This window comes from Bombus pascuorum, chromosome 13 (assembly GCF_905332965.1).
Source record: "Bombus pascuorum chromosome 13, iyBomPasc1.1, whole genome shotgun sequence".
Classification (NCBI taxonomy): Eukaryota; Metazoa; Arthropoda; class Insecta; order Hymenoptera; family Apidae; genus Bombus; species Bombus pascuorum.
In genome coordinates, this window is record NC_083500.1 from 11,811,449 (window position 1) to 11,828,116 (window position 16,668).

Consider the following 16,668-nt stretch of genomic DNA (forward strand, 5'->3'; position numbering starts at 1 on the left):
CTTTGCCGTCTACGACGGAAGGTCTCGGAGAAAGGGAAAGCAAAGGATAGAGGGACGGAGGGCAGGAGGGGTGGAAAGAAGGGAAAGAAGCGACGGAAGAGAAAATTGGTAGGATCTATATAGAAAGGAGGGAAAACCGGGAAAGCCGCCACAAAGAGAAAAGAAAATGGAAAGGCGGAGCGTGAGAGCGCGCGAGCTTGGAAGCTGCGAGGGGAGGTGAAGGGGGAGTTCCCGCAGGACACGACCCGGCAAATGAGCCGGAGGATGCAAATCAATCCCACGACGCAGCCCTCCAAATTGTGCACCTACGCTCGAATGCGGCAATCCCTTTTCCGGTAGCTCTGCAGCTGGCAACTAGGGAGCTACCTCCACGGCGGCGACGGTGACGGCGATGGCGACAGCAGCACCGGTGCCAATGCAAGCGGAAGCGGAGCAACCCCTCCCTACCACCGGATGCCCCCCTTGGGTACGTCGGCTATGCAACGATGTCACCGTGCGACCGTGCCGCTCCGCAATGGTGCAACGATCGAGCAACCGAGCAACCGAGCAACCGAGTAACCGGCTAGTTGGCCGACAGACTGTACAAACGACGTCGCGATACAACATCGTACGGCGGAGCATCGACGTATTCCATACGACGGTGCACGGTATCTAACGGTAACGCGGCGTGCAACTACCTTATCGTACTCTTCTCGTCGTTGCCTCCACGATATAGAACGTCTACGTTGAAACGTAATCGAGCGACTCTCCGTTGCAACGCAATTTAACGAGTCGAGAGAATGGCAGAGAGGAAAGGGGTGAAGCCGACGGGGTAAATTCCGAAAGACGATTACGATCGAGACGCGAGGCTAGACGCGGACGACAATAAGAGAAACGACGACGCATCCAGCCGTCCAGGAACGGCGGAGGAGCAGGAATAAAATACGACGCGGATAAAATTTAATCGCTGGTAAACATAAGCTGGCTGGTCTTCTCGTTGCTTTGTTATCGAGACGATCGCCGCGAGCAGAGCGTGTATAATAGATACGGTCCAATTCGAGGACGAGAGCACCGCGTATTAGTCGACGAGTTTTCCAACGAGCGAGCTTCGCCGTCGCGCGTTATCCGCGATCGTTCCGTCGGATACGGTCGATGCTATTACGCGAGAGACAGGCAGCGAATCCGAAAAGCAGGACGTATCGCGCCACGGTGACTCCAGACATCGCCGCTCCGCTCCAACACAAACGCGCTAGTTTAATTACTTTACAAATATTAATTATCGTGTTGCACTCCAGCTCTCGCGCTCCAGCGGAATAGCCTGTTGCGCTTCGCGATTTTATCGGCGATTCCGATAGCGGAACACGAACGGCATTGGTGTTGACGAACGACGATCGCCGAAGAAGGACAGCGGAGCGGAAGGTCGATTCGATTTCGTTACGCCGAAGGAGACTCTATCCGAGGAAAGACAGAGAGAGAGAGAGGAGGGCGGAAGGGACGGAGAAACCACGTTTACTTGTAAAATCCTCCGGACGTTCGATTCCGTGGAATTATCCGAGCTAAAGGATTTCCGGTTTCCGAAGATGGGACGCTAACGGAGAATCCTCCGAGGGACCTTTTTTTAATTCCCCGACGGGAGAACGACGAACGAGAGGAAAGCACTCGATTAGCAAATTGATGCGATTCGCGACGCTACGCTTGGATCGCGGATGTTGATCAATTACCGTAATTGTTGTTCGCCAGGTTGGAAGCTTGTCACGCGACAGTGGCCCGTTCCTTCCTTCGTGCCCGGGCATCATTGTAATCACGTTAAAGCGCATACCTACGGACGAACACGTAGCTCGCACGATTCTCGGCAACCGTTGTCCCGTTTATCCTGCGACGCGAGAACCCGAATCGTTCTTACTTGGCCGTTCCCACCCTTCGTATTACCGGTCCGTCTCTTCCTTTTCCTGTTGCTTCTTCCCCTTTGCGGATGGAAAAACGTTCACCGCCCTTTCCCAAAACGCAACAACGTTCGGTTATATAACGTTCGCGAACCGCAAAAGACCGAACGGCCGGGATAACGAAACAAAACGAGACACCGAGACCAGATGAGACGATTCCATGGAATATCGGATAAACGAACGAAATCTCCGATATGTAAAGCAAAAAATACATCAAACGCGAGCTCGATACTTCAAATACGTTGCCGGAAACCGGTAACAGTTTCCATTACTCGCACGGCCCGACCATCGAAACGGTCTACTCTGCGACTAATCGAGAAACGATTCCGCGGTTCGTACGCGTCACGACTATACCGTTTCATCTGCTTTCGTCCTCGGTCTCCGCTAATCGATATTAACCAAGAGAAACGCGCCGAGGATAGACAAGGAGAGAGAGAGAGAGAGAGAGAAAACGAAATATTTATTTATTTGTTTAATGGCCATTCTGTTTTCATATCCAGTGATCTTGATAGAAATAATTGAAACAGCATGCAATGACACAACTATACACGCAAGAAGAACCTCTTTTATGTACAGAGACACACAGTGTCATGTACACGTACGTGTAGCGCCGTTCGTAAGCATCGGCGTATCGAACGTTTCTCAGAAAATTCGAGAATCGATACGAGGAAGCGATTAGTCGATCGGAAGCTTGCATTTGCAGAGAGTAAAGATTCGTGGAATCGAACGTATCTGTAATATGCAAGCTGTCGTTCGCGAAACGCGTTTCCATTAAACGCATTCCTATTACAGCGTTAAACGTGTGAATTCTTGGCGATCGAGCGTCCCGAACGAGCCTGAATATTCTACCTCGTGCAATAAGTTTGCGCCGTTCTCTATCAGAAAGAAATTTTTTACGCTTTCGTATTGTCTGCCACGCGCGCGACATCCCAGCGCGAGCAAATAGATAAACAAATCGTCGAGAAACCATCGAACCGGCGCTTTCTCTTAACGATAAGTCACGCATCGTTTGCTCTCTTGTTTCAGATACGACCTAGAAGCGGACAAGCTTTACTCCATCACGTGGTACAAGGATCACGAGGAATTCTACAGATACGTGCCTAGAGGGGAACCTACGAAGCACAGCTATCGCGTCGAGGGCGTTAAAGTTGACGTGAGTTGAAAGCTCTCCTGTGTCCCGCAACGTCGCGCACTCTTGTTCCGACTTTGGTATCTGATCATCGTATTGCCACGTACCGCGCGCGCGACATCCGCTGTCCGCGTCTTCTCCGCCTTCTACTTTACGGGGATTATCTTTGTACGTCGACTCTCTGTGCAATTCCGCTCGACGCTCATGCTCGATCGGAGCGCGATTAACCTTCCCGTGATCTCTCTCTCTCTCTCTCTTTTATTCTCACTCCTCTGGAAGACTGGACGAAGACGAATCAGGGAGATCCAGAAGGAAGAGAAGCAGCGATTCGCGTATGGCGATGCCCCCGTTACGAGAGAACTAACAAAGCGAGCGACATCGACGGAAATTCCATTTACGAGCGACTGGTAAAAGTACAGAAGGAAAGAGCAAGCAGTTACTCGGCTCTTTTATCTCGTATCCGACTTCAATATCCAGCGTATCTCTACACGCGTGTAGACGTATTTTTGCATTACGCAATGCGCTGAAACGCGCGCAATTACCTTTGCGAATATGCGTCGGTGGTCCGATCTAAGGTAAACATTTCGCGAATGCTTCTCTTTTTTCTCTCACGGTTGCCGACGTATCGCGAAATTGAGTTCAGTCGGTGGGAAAGTAACGAAGGTTTGCTGGATACGAAAATGACGCGACTCGCTACGATGTTATTGTTTTATTTAACAAGTTTACTTTTGGATTATGTTTTTAGCTGGAAATTTTTACGTCACGTGCACTGCCGTTTACGAGCGAACCACTCGGAAATGTAATGAAAAGCATAAAGAAGCGACGACCTTACAAACTCTATTTTTTTCACTTGTCTCCAGGCTCGCTGTTATTTGCGTATCATCCACTTGTAACGAATCAACTCGTGGAAAACAGACGTGTTTCGAAAGCGAACGTCGACGATAGTGTCACGTAATTTCAAACGATAATCCAAGATTCAGTAAAAAATTGGGTTTATCGGTAATAGTTATGTTTTTCATTACAAGAAATCACAAGAAGAACTGTTCGCACCCGTCTCGTAGCATCGAGGAGGAAAGCTCGGTGTGGATGTGCCCTTTTGAACTTGGAACGCGGATTCGTCGTCCACGCTTTTCGGTAGAAAATGCCCGTTGGTTAATAAATGAAACTGTAAAGACAAAGAGGAGCCGACGCGGCTTGTGGGCATCGTTGTTCGTGAGAAAAGCCTGTTATCTCGCCAGACACCCGCTTTCTCCGTAAACCGAAAATGTTTATGCGAAGAGAAACGAAACCGAACAGATTCGGTTTAGGGTATCTCCTTAGCCTTGTGGCGGGTCGGTGTAACGATGTTTAGGTCTTGGCGCCAGGACCATGGGGAACCTCGCAAGGACCATCGCATCTGGCGTAGCACGTGCCAGACAAAAATTCGATCCGTGACAATAGCGTCGTGCTCGCGTAACGAAACCGAGAAATTAACGAAAAGTAGAGTTCGCTGATTTTTCTACCGAGAAGCTGAGCCGTGTGTCGGAACGTCTACCAGTCTCGTGTAACGCGTAATAATCGATCCGCGAGGGAAAAATTGCTCGATCGGTATCACGTGTTTGTGAAATCCGTTTGAAACGATTTGTCGCAACAGCGAGCCAACATATAATATATTTAAAGTTGCAGCCAAATAATTCCTCGATTCTTCTGCGAGTCACGCGAGGATAACGACCGGGAGATCGTAAGCGTCGTTTATGTGCATACAGAGTCGTAACAAGTGGCTGCAAGTTGACGAGAAATTGGCTGGCTGATCGTAAAGACGTTCGTTTACTCTGGTACTGAACGAACAACGAAACCAATATCACCGGCAGTGCGGAGAATTTGCGTTTTTGCGAGTCCCATTCAAAGGAGAAAAGGTAGAACATTCACGTACGCATACAAATGCGACCAGGTGACGATAAACTAGGAGAGTGTTCGAATATTGAAGCGTCTCGTGTCACGCGATAAACGTAAAAGTCAGCCATTACCGGTTCCTCGTGTAACCATCGGTTCTTTAGATGTCCTGCCTTTTTTCGCTCGCTTCTGAGTTGCAAAATTTCTTCGGTTTCTCTGTCTTCCGTTTATGTACGCTTTATGTTCAAATTTTTTTATCCATATCAATTACGGCGACCTCTAATTACGGCGTTTAGAGCAAGCTCGACCAAGCGATGTTCCGCGAACATAAAACTTTAGTCGATTAATCGTTGTCTCCCGAAGCTTACTCGATCCTCGGACAAAATGTCAGGCTACGTACGATACCGGCACGTGTTCTAGAACTCGCGACCAAGAATAGAGACCCGGAATTCGACCGCGGCCGATCACCATGCGGAATGTAAAAGCGAGTGGCGCGCTTGTTCGTTGAAGAGATGGCTCGTCCACGGCCAAGACGGTAAGAAGCCTCTATTCAATTTCCCTTTCCGAATGTTATTCCACGTCGTCTATAAAAGTATTTCATCGAACCGGTTGGAATGGACGGAGTAAAAAGGGCGAAGGAACGACGGGGTGGAAAAGCATAAAGTTCGCGATACGTTTCGATATACGTCGACGAGGTGGATGCGCGTTGTCCCCGTACAGGTGGAACGAGGTCGCCTTTATCGTGCCGAATAAATGTTTGACGAATCGGGACGAGACTAGGAAGAACGGAAGAGAGAGAGAGAGAGAGAGAGAGAAGGAGCGAGATCGCCGCCATCTATCGTGACTGAAGGAAGAGCCACGCGGTTTAAAGTCGGAAAGGCGAAGGAAAAGCTCGGAGGTTAAGAGGAAGAAAGAGCTGGGTGAAGGATAGGAGCAACCGTTGGCTAACCGATCGATTTCTCGGATCGCGCGATGTGGTCCCGGAGGCCGTGGAAGGCAGAAACGGATCGCACGAGACTCGTCTATTCTCGGTACGATACGTCCGCTTCCGATTCGCGTTTTGGAAGGCACGAAAGTTCCGTTTTCCTCGACGCTCGTTAATATCAGCCGACGCGTAACGAGCATTACGTGAGTCGAATCGGCTCATCCTTTTGCTCCGTTCTCGAGATCGAGAAGAGAAAAGGAAGAGAAAGAGAGAACAGCTATTAATCTGACTCGGTCCAATGGCTCTCCGATATCGACAAAGAAATTTCTCCGTGGACAAAAGCGAGCGTGTCTTTTCACCCCCCCCTCCCCATCCGGACCATTCCTCCACTTGGATACGCTCACGTGACACTTATTGGAGTAGCAGGAATTAAGTGGATTTAGCGGGCGGACTCGTATATTTTTGCTCGGGCTCTCGACTTTTAATTTTCCCTCTCATTCCCCCTTCCCTCTTTTGCTCCGTTACGTAACACCACACTTAATTTCACTATCTGAAAATTTTAAATCGTGTCCCCGATTCCCCGCGTTTATTTAACTCTCCCTTCGCTCCTGCCGCGCTCGTCCGGTTAAAGGTCGACTTTGGAGAGAATAGAAGGAAACCAAATGGCAGGACAAGCTGCGATTACCCCGCGAAAGCGCAGGGTATCGTGGCAGACTAATCGACGACTAGCGGATGCGATTAAACGCTTTATCGACCAGAGATCGTTTTCCCGTCGACGCGACGCTTTCGCGCCGTTTTCCCAACGTCAACCGTCTCGAAACGTCCCACGGTAATCCCCCACGTTCGTTAATTCCCTGTTCGCTAAAGACGAAGAATGTGCCGCGGTTCCCTTTAAAATCGTATCGTGTTTCGTATCGCAGCGAAACTTTTCATCGGCTAGGAATCGAAGTCTCAAACCTCGAACTCTCTCGCCAATGCTTTCGCGAAACTTTTTCCCTCTGTCTTGCTCTTTCGTGCGCTTCGTGCGAAAGTTTGGCCTTCCGAGACAGCGATCCTCTCGTTCCGTGTCACGACGCGTTTTCAAGAAATGTAGCACACGCGAAACAGCGGAGAAGAACGAGTCACGTTTTATCGGAACGCATCCGACGATGTAGCGACGTGCCGCGTTTCTCGCTGAATCGCAGACACGCGTGTCTCTCTATCTCTTTTTCCCTCTGCTCCCCGAGCGACCTAAATCGTTCGGCCGAAGAGTCGCGTTCGCCGGACGAAATAACCCCGAAGGTAATGCGATTCTCTCCAACGTTTCGACTTTCCTTCACCCTGCTCCCTTGTTTTCCCGCAACTTTTCTCCCCGTTCTCCAACGTAAATCGATTTGTCGATGAAGAAAGTTTGCGTTCGACCGAGTCTCACCGCGGCGGAATAAACGTCGACGTTTCCCCGCGATCGCTAAAAAACTTGTCGGCAACTCGATCTGCCCGCGCCTCGTCCAGATTCCGTTGGATTTCTTCGGACGATCGGATCGTCGCGACGCGGACCGACCGCGTGCAAACGGGAACGACGAAAGGGGAATATTCGTAACGTTGGAGCGGAAAGACCCGCGCGTAGGGTAAACGGATTAACGACGTCGCGATTCCATCTATTGCGGGTCTTCCCTTTCCGTGCGAGCTTCCAACGATCGGACGAATCGCGATCGGATGCCTGCTCGATCGCATCGCGACAAGATACCTTTTCCGATCGAACTTCTCGAAATAATTAGCTATACACGGATACTTGACGCCGTTATACTCTGCGTTACGCTTCGACGCGACGATGTCTCGCTAACGTTCGCTTGGTCTCGTCGGGCGTCGAACGAGTCACGATGGAAACGCATTTGTTACGCAAAGAGTAGGATGGAAAATGTCGGTCGACGTTGGCCACGAAGATCTCTAAAATCGTGGCGTAAAACTCGTACGGAACGCGTTCAGCCGCTTTCGCGATTGCTTGGCAACGGTATCGAAATTGTTAGCGAAACATCGAACGTGTGCAGCCGAGACGCAAGGGACGGGAGACAGACGCACCTCTGAGCAACGTCGGCTCAGCGACGTACCTTTTCTACTTACCGGTGGAACAAGTCCGCTGTACCCATCTATCTCGCCGAAATAACTTTCAGTACGTAGAGCCGGTACCGGCGGCGACTATGGCAATAAATCGATATAAGCGCGTAAGCCTCTTACCTACCTAATAGCGTAATATTCTGTCTATGAAGAATAATTTCAAACGGCGTGTGGAAAACGCAGCAGCGAGCCACGCGAAGAGCTGGCCGGTGGACTTGGACGCGTCGAAGAGTGGCAAAGCTTCGGAAAAATTGGTGCGAAAATGTAACGGTGGCTGTTTGCTCGCTCGATCAAACGAGAAGCTCCATCTCGTTCCATTTGTATCGGTAAACTTTGCTACGGAGAGGGAAAGACTCGCTCTCGTCGATGGAACGCGGGTCGACAGAGGCAAAGGGTTTTTTCCAGGTCGTCAGAGAAGTGCGTCGACACACGGAGCCTGGCATCGATCTCGCCTGCCGCGGCCACGAGATCCCCTTTGAAAGATAAAGCGATCGTTGGCCCGGGTTGCTTCCTGTCGCGGATGGCCCACAGAGAAAACACGCTCGAATCGGACAATTAGCGTTCGATCGGGGTTCGCCGATCGTGTAAACACCTATATTCGGTCGTTCGGTATTCGAGCAAGGGACGAGCGAGTCTGAACATTCGGGTCTTCTTCGGCAACGATTCGTAGAGGTTGCTCCTCCCTTAGTTGGCAAAGAGGTCTCGCACGATGTTTTCAAGGTTTCAAACATCCTCCGTATCACACAGTTAGTTTACGCGTAGTCTATGCATCGAGTTCGGGATAAAGTAGTCCTTGTGGCTCGCCGAGAGGTTGGTCCCTCTTCGAGAAAGGTTTCTATCCGATCGATGCTTCGTAACCACGAGCGTCAACGATTAACACGGAAGATTCATCGAACAACGTCTCTGTTTGTTACAGCATCGAAAATCCAACGACAAGGAGGTGCTACTGCAGGACGTGAGCCTGCACAGTAGCGGACGGTACAAGTGCGAAGTGAGCGCGGAGGCTCCCAGCTTCAACTCGGTCAGCGCAGAAGCCAGTATGGAAGTCGCAGGTGAGCGAACCAGTCTGCGTCATCCGTCTCTCTTACTCTGATCTCTTTCCGTCTCACTTTGAATCCGTCCCCGGGTTGCTCCGCTAGTTAATAATCCTTTGATCACCGCTATCGAACCGCCATAATTTGCGTCGAGCGTTCGCCATTTCCGAGTTTCGGTCTTCTCTGGTGTTCGAGGGGAACGTAAACGGATAGAAGGAAGAGAATCATCGGTCAAATATTTCCACAGCGTCGTTCCGCAAGTCGGACGGACGGATGTCAACGACGGTCCAAAGTGGAATCGATCGAGCCAAAAACAGACTGTGGGCTTTTGCTCCGGTTTAAAATCGATCACAGGGACGATCAAGGTGTACACCTGTGTACTGGGACAAAACGAGGATACCTGGCGACCCATTACCGTGAATAGCCGTCGTGTGGCTTCGGCTTTAGCTGGCTCGCGCTTCCATCAACCTGCGCTCTAGACCTACGACAACAGAAAACTTCGATCTTTCTTTGGAGCGTTAAATTTTAGGATCGCGTAAAGACGAGGCAAAGTCCGACGAATATTACGGGGATCGTAACGCGAAGCCGCAGACGCGTGGATGGATGGCAGCGGCGCGGAACAGAGAAGGAAGAGACGGGAAACTATAAACGAAAAGGAAAGGCTTCTCGACCGTAAAAGCATCGTCGGCTCGGTTCTCGGGAAAAGGAGTCGCGACGCGGCAGACTAAAGGGCCGCGCACCGCCTTCGAAAGCTTTCCCGTGGCGTCTTCGAAAACGATGAAATTTCCTTCCTGCGTCGTGTTCCTCTTCTCGTAGTCCGGCCGCGCTCTCCGACCCATGCACGATCGATAACCCACCACGTACCCGCCATTACCGTACCTTTACCGACCTCGTGGAAAATTTGGTACACGGCAAATAACCCGCGGCCATCGTTCGTGCCTCCGCCGAATTCCTCCTTCTTCCGATCTTTCTCCTTTTCCGCCCTTTTCTTCCTTTCGCTCTTCCTCTCCTCCTTCCAGCCTCCTCCGCTTCCTTCCCTCTTTCCCTCCTTCCTTTCTTCCCTCCTTCCGCGAGGCTAAACGCATCCCTTCGTTCAAACCGCAAGTGTCGACGCAAACGAAAAGCTAACAAGAAACCGCATGCCACGGTTCTTCGAGCCTCTCTTCGCGAACGTTCACTCCGCCCGGTCTAAAGACCCGTAACCAAAGATTTTCGCGTTCCTCGTAAATTTCAATTTGTTGCTCATTCTCGCTCCGACGAGGAATATCGCGTACGCCTCGCTTCGAATACGCAAACTTGTTCGCGGTATAGGGAAGGGCAAGCGAGCGGATAAAGTCTCTCTCTGTCTCTCGATAACTAGATGCAAAAAAGGAAAAAAGAAGGAGAGAGGAGAAGCAAGGTCCCGTTGTAAGCCGAATCGTGTATCTTTGCGCGTAAGGTTGAACGCGACGCGCGAAAGGATCAATCCGGCAGCAGTCGCGAATGGCTTCGTTGAATATTCTAAGCGGGGTGTCGTGACAGCTTCGAAGGCTTATCGAGGGGATGAACTTTTATCGCGATCGTGCTCTCGAAAACGATCCGACGGCGGAACGTTTCCTCCAACTGGTCCAGATTAAATCTCGAGTCGCGAACGCTGGCAATCTTGCTAAGATATTCGAGAAATAGGAAGAGCTTCGATCGCCTGTCGATCGATCTACGCGACGGTACGCGTGCTCGCGCAATGCAAACGCCACCATCGACCGTTCGAATTCGCGAGTGATTCCTCCCATGTACGATACTTACGTCGGATTTTCCGTTAAATTGCATCGATCGAGGAAACTAAGAGCAAGCGAAAGAGACAGGAGACGATTCGCAGTATTTCGAAACGACGGTCTAAATACGAAAAAGTCGTCGGTATCGGTACGTGCAACGATCGAATCCAAAATACGTGTAAATTAGGTCGTTGGGAAAATTCATAACGAAGAGGAGATATTCACGGATAACGTGTCTTTGCGGAAGCTTCTTTCGCGGTAACGTTTCGCTATTTATAGCGCAATGGAATCGAATGCTTCGATTGAATTTATATTCAACGGTACACAAGCTTCTCCCTTTGTCGTTCGGAATCATCTTTCCTCTCCGATATTCCTCGATTTTTTCCCGTAATTACCGCATTTAAGAGAATTCGGCATTCAACTGCCTCACGGAGGAATAACAAATGATTCTTTCTCGATCTTGGAAACGTCACGGCGTGTGTATATCTTGGAACGACTCGATATTGGAATGCCGTAGCGAGTACAAACAAAGCGGTCTCAATCGTCTTAAGGAACATCGTTTAATCGACGCTGTTTCTCGCGAGAGATGACGTTTCCAGTGATTTATTTGACGCGTGACGGATCTTGCAGATGAAAATCTGTATCCAAGTTTTACGATAAAGCGTTTCGACTTCTGGCAGCGGTCGAACGTAATCGATTTGTGTTAGAATTTAATCTTAAAGTCAAGATTAATAATCTGTGGAAGACACAATGTTTATGTTAAAATGATATTCGGTGATATTTGTTAAGCAGAACTACGGAACCAAATGTATATAAGCGAGTGATATAATTGATCGTTGGCCAGTTACTCTCGGACTAGACGCAGGTAGTGACCCATGGTCCCTTAAATATTTTGAACCCCACTCTCTATACGGTAACGAGTATGACCTGCGTAAGTGTCCTGTTCAAATGCCTGACAAAAGATATAACTTAGAAAAAACGAAGCTGGCACCCCGCTGGGGGTAGCCGCCCACATGCTATATTTATTTTTTATTTTTATTTTTTTTTTTTTTCTTCACTAACAAGATATAACACTTTACCAAATGTCCATAAGGACAAATTGTAAAATAACCAAAATAAAAAAAAAAAAAATGCCTGTGCGGGTGTCTTTGTAAGAGTATCGTGTCTGTGCGCGTAACATCGTTGTGTTCCAACAATTTTCAACCGCATATGTCTACGAATGAAAGATACACGTACGTACGACGAGAAGTGGATTTGATCATGGTCGAAGGAAAATATAAGGATCACGAAACGTGTGGACTGGTTAATTATTTTTTGTCGCGACGAAATTAATGGGACGGTTAAAACTGGCTAAATTGGACAGCCAATAATAAAAAATAAGCAGAATCGTGGCTCGTTCCCGATCGAATGCTACACGTAGACGCAACAGATGAGTTCTTCCTTTGTAGGAGATGAGCGTGGAAAGCGTCGTTGAATTTTGGTCGTTAACGAGGTGGTCCTTATCGCGTTACAAAAAGAGTCTTTAAATTTAAAAAAACCACGAGACGAAGCGAGACAGGGAGTAGAGCGGAGCGTGGATGGCAGCGAGAAGAATGAGCGACCGCGCGTAAATGTTCTCGATGTGATTGCAGTTCTGCCGCAAGACGGGCCGTCGATAACGGGCGAGGAGAAGGTTTACGCGACCGGCGACGTCCTCGGGCTGAATTGCACCAGCGGCAAGTCCCATCCCGCCGCGACGCTCAAATGGTTCATCAATAGGGAGCAGGTGAGAGAAACGCGAGCGTTCCGTTCGCCTCGCCGCAACTTTGAGAAACGGAATCGTCGAATAGGCTTTTGCGTGCTCGCCGGTGTAATGGTCGATACGTCGAGAGTTATATATTTTAACACGGCTATAAGGAAAGTTATAGATTTAGACTTTAGAGACAGAGAGAGAGAGAGAGAGAGAGTCCGAAACCGTGCGGATAGGCGAACCGTGACGACGGAGCAAGACCTAGAGATCGTTAAACGGATGAGCGAGCGAGGGAAGACGAGGAGAGAGGCGCTCAGAAATGACGATGGCAGAGGCAACGATACCGGCAACGACGACGATGCTTGATGAGCCAAAGCTCCAATTAACGAGCTGTGGGAGAACGCGCGCGTAGTAGGGCGCCAGTCGACTCTACATCCGCTTCGCTGCACCAACGTGCCACCGCCAACCACCGCTTTCCGGGAACGTCCTCTTTTGCCTCGGCTACTCTCTGCAACTCGACGACTTTTCGACTCTCTCTCTCTCTCTCTCTCTCTCTCTCTTCTCTTTTCAAAGAAACGAGAGCCAACGAAGAATAATTCGAGAAACAGAGGCAAGAAGAGATTGCTGGAAAGAAAGAAACGGCGAGGAGGTGGGAAAGACGAGAGACGGTCGGCGGAAGAAGGAAATTCGGGCAACTCGGTTAACTGCTAATTAATCCGCGTCACGTAGTCGAAGGGAATCTAATTTGTCTGCGAGAAAAGTCGGCCGAGTCGAACCGGTCGAACAAAGGAACACCGCGATCGAATCTCGCGTTTTCGATCGTCCGCCTCTCGCGTTACATCGCCGGGTCGCGAGGTCTCGTCACTCCGAGGATTTAAAAATATAATCCGCAAAGCGCAGGCAGTTGAAGCGAGTAGACACGAGCTTCGCAAGTTGCGCGCGTTTAAAGATTACGTCGATGAACGTCGGTGCCCCTTTAGGGCTTCGCAGCGAATCGCGCGCGCCGCGACGGCTCGAAAAGTTTCCTATTATCCCGCTCGTCGTCTCCCACCTCCGCGTTGCTCGAGGAAAACTTGCCAACCTTCTCGACGATGTCCATTAGGAGTTGAGCGAGTTTAGCGCGCCACTTAACGCGAGTGTAATATCGTTTCGAAAACGTTCTCGTCGTGACGACTCTCGAAAGATTCGGCGACAAAGCCGACGGGGATGGCCGCAAGAGGCCTTCGACTTTCCACGGCCCGCGGCCCTCGATCGCTCGCGTTCCGCCTCCGGCTGCACTTAATCTTCGATTCTCTTTCAATTACCCGGCTTCGGGCGGTCGAGCGAACAATCCTTTCTAAGGCTGCGCCTGCTTTCCTCTCTCTCTCTCTCTCTCTCTCTCTCCGTCCGCCGTCGACTTTGGAATTTACTGGAAACGCGCCGACGTGTTCGGCGGATCGATCGATGCGTTCGATCGGAAACAAGAAAACAAGAAAACGGAAAACAAAGAGGGAAGAAAGAGGGAGGAACGTCGTTGAATCGAGATGGTACGCGCGAAAGAAACGAGAGATTAGGAGGCTCGACGAAGTTTGGCGAAGGAGGAACGAAAATAGGACGGAGGCGCGATCAAAGGGATCGAGGGAAGCAGCGCGAGCTGAGGAGAATACGGCTTAAAAATGATTTAATTTCGAGGCTCGTTTATCTCTCGGTCTCCGGTCCGCTCCCCCTTTCGCGAACAGATTCACGGAAGAAGCGGATGAAAATGAAGATGAGGATGAAAAAGGAGAGGCAATATAGTTTCGATGAAACGAGGACAGCGTGCGCAGTGTCGGTCCCGTGCTACGGAATTCTTAGGATTCGCGCGCGAACGTTCAACGAGCAGATTTTCTCGGCAAACGTAGCTGCCGCGCGCCGGCCTTTCATTTCGCGAAAGCAAGACGAAGTTCTTTGCTCGGGTAGCCCGCGGCTGCGAATCTCGTTTGCTCTCGGAGGAAATCTCGTCGCCGCGACGTACCGCCGCGGCCTTTCGACTCGGCGTTTCCATTCGAAACGCGGCGCTTCCACTACTCGCCTTCCATCGCCGGTACCGACGGCGTCTAAAACATTTCGGATCGGATTCTCGAACGCGTATCCTGACGCGCGATCAAACGTTCGAATCACTTTCGAACATGGTTCGGGGCCTAAAACTCTTCGGTTGATCTCGATCGCCAATCGCGAGACGTCGCGACGTTTCGTTCTTCGCTCCCTTCGCTCGGTTTCCGTAACTCGTCGATGTTCGGTCGCGAGAATTCGACACTGTCGCACGACGATAAAAAGCAAGTTCGACTGGATCCTCGAGGCCGATCGCCCTGACGATCTCCCACACGCTGCAACTCGTGGAACACGTCCCGTCGCGTTTGTTTCAGGTGAAACCAGACACGGAAATGGTGTTCGAGCAGCACGGACTTTATTCGGTGATATCCAGTTTACGACTGCAATTGGAACCGGATCACATCGCCGGCGACAAAATAAACGTCAGGTAATTCCGCCCTGGACAATCTCCTCCCCTACCCATCACCACCACCACCAACACTCGCCAATACTCATATCACCGTCACTCTGCCATCACTGCCATCGCTATCATCATCAACAGCCCGACTCGTCCAGACCCGACGATTAATACGTCTCTATAAATTTTGTCGAAGATGCGAGGCGACCGTGGTATTGGACTCGATGTCGGACAAGCCGCGCTTCGAGACGCGCACAACGGAAGTTTTCGGTAAGCTCTGCCTCGTTACGATCTCCACGAGAATTCTCCGTTCGGCTAGTTGCACGCGAAAATACGGCTGTCGCGATACGCGCACACATATATGCGACAAGCACCGCATCGACGCGTACAACGGCTATACACGTACATTTTATTTTCCAACATGTACACATATCGTATAGACGCATTTGGTAACGCATATTTAATGACTAAATTGCGTGTGCGTAGTTCGTTACTCGAACGGCAACGATTTTTACCGGAGGTGTAAATAAACTCGATATTAATGCAACTCGTCTATTTTTATCGAAACAGAGTTCATTACTGCGCTATCGTAATTATCGATTCCACCTTGTATATTTTAATCACGGGTATATCGAACTGTAATCGTTTTATCCTGTTTATAACGATTATAGCTACGTATGGTAGCACGTTCCGACGGCATTTAGAGGCAATATGTAGCATTAGGTTGTCCGAAAAGTGTCTTTTACAACGACGCATCTTTGTACAAACGCGAAACCTCAACTGTCGAACGCCGTGATCTTTATTTAGATAGAAGAAAATGCAAATCCATTATTTCCTTACAAAACGAAAGAAACTTCTCGGACGATCTAACGGTAAAAACCGACGTTCGTAATCGTCGGACTTTGTAGAAATATCTGGACGAGATATCCTCCGTCTTCGTATCCTTTGGTCTCGGAATTAAGAGTCCGGAACCGAGTGCTCAAAATATATTTTTCGACGAGACGAAGAAGCTCGAAAATCACAGTCTTGGGCGACTGCTACGTATATTTTAGCGCTGAATACGTCTTGTACGCGCGTATCTTCGTGCGAAACTAGCCTTTCGGTTTCCCTTTCTCGTGTCCCAGAACGCGCCTCTCGTTCGCTTCTCCGTCGGCCGCGTCCTCTTTCGAAAAATGGACGAACGAAGGAGAAGCGAGAACCGTCGAAACGACGGACGCGTTAATTAACGCGTGCCTGACGGCGCGAGAAACGATTACCTCGTTATTTCCGAGCGAAAGAGGCGCAACCCCGTAGAAAGCGAGAAGGAGAAGGGGAAGGGGAGGACGCGAGGAGTCACTTTCGCAGGAAATTAAGCATCGTTCGCGCGCTCTAACGAATTAAGGATGCTTTACGATCGTCGGTGTCCGTGGAACGGGCCTGCACCGGCCGCAAAGTCGGCCCGGGCTTCCCTCGAGAGGCGCGCGCTCGCCCCAACTACCAAAATTAAAACAATAATTTACGCTCGTTTACCTTTCGCCTCGGTTTCTCCTTTCTTTCTTGTTCAACGGAGGCGATCAATTCCATACATTAGGTTACGATTACGATCGATGTAGTTGATTCGGGGCGGATCAAGCAAATAGAATAAAAAGTTCGTTCGGTTAACGAAGCCTCGATATTTGAAATTTTACCTTCGCGCGGATTAATTCCATGAAACTCGTTACGCGTATACGCGGTGGCTCGCGAAAATACTCGAATATTTCTGCGAA

The 16,668-nt window shown here is 49.9% G+C and overlaps 1 protein-coding gene across 2 annotated transcripts in view; it reads left to right on the forward strand.

The window, feature by feature from the left end:
• LOC132913185 (uncharacterized) overlaps positions 1-16,668 on the forward strand; it is a 46,319-nt gene that overhangs the window by 27,010 nt on the left and 2,641 nt on the right. For both annotated transcript variants that reach the window (XM_060971251.1, XM_060971250.1), the window contains 5 exons: positions 2,949-3,075; positions 8,859-8,994; positions 12,359-12,492; positions 14,841-14,953; positions 15,120-15,193. In XM_060971251.1, coding sequence (XP_060827234.1) covers positions 2,949-3,075; positions 8,859-8,994; positions 12,359-12,492; positions 14,841-14,953; positions 15,120-15,193 — 584 coding nt within the window. The remainder of the gene's footprint in view (positions 1-2,948; positions 3,076-8,858; positions 8,995-12,358; positions 12,493-14,840; positions 14,954-15,119; positions 15,194-16,668) is intronic.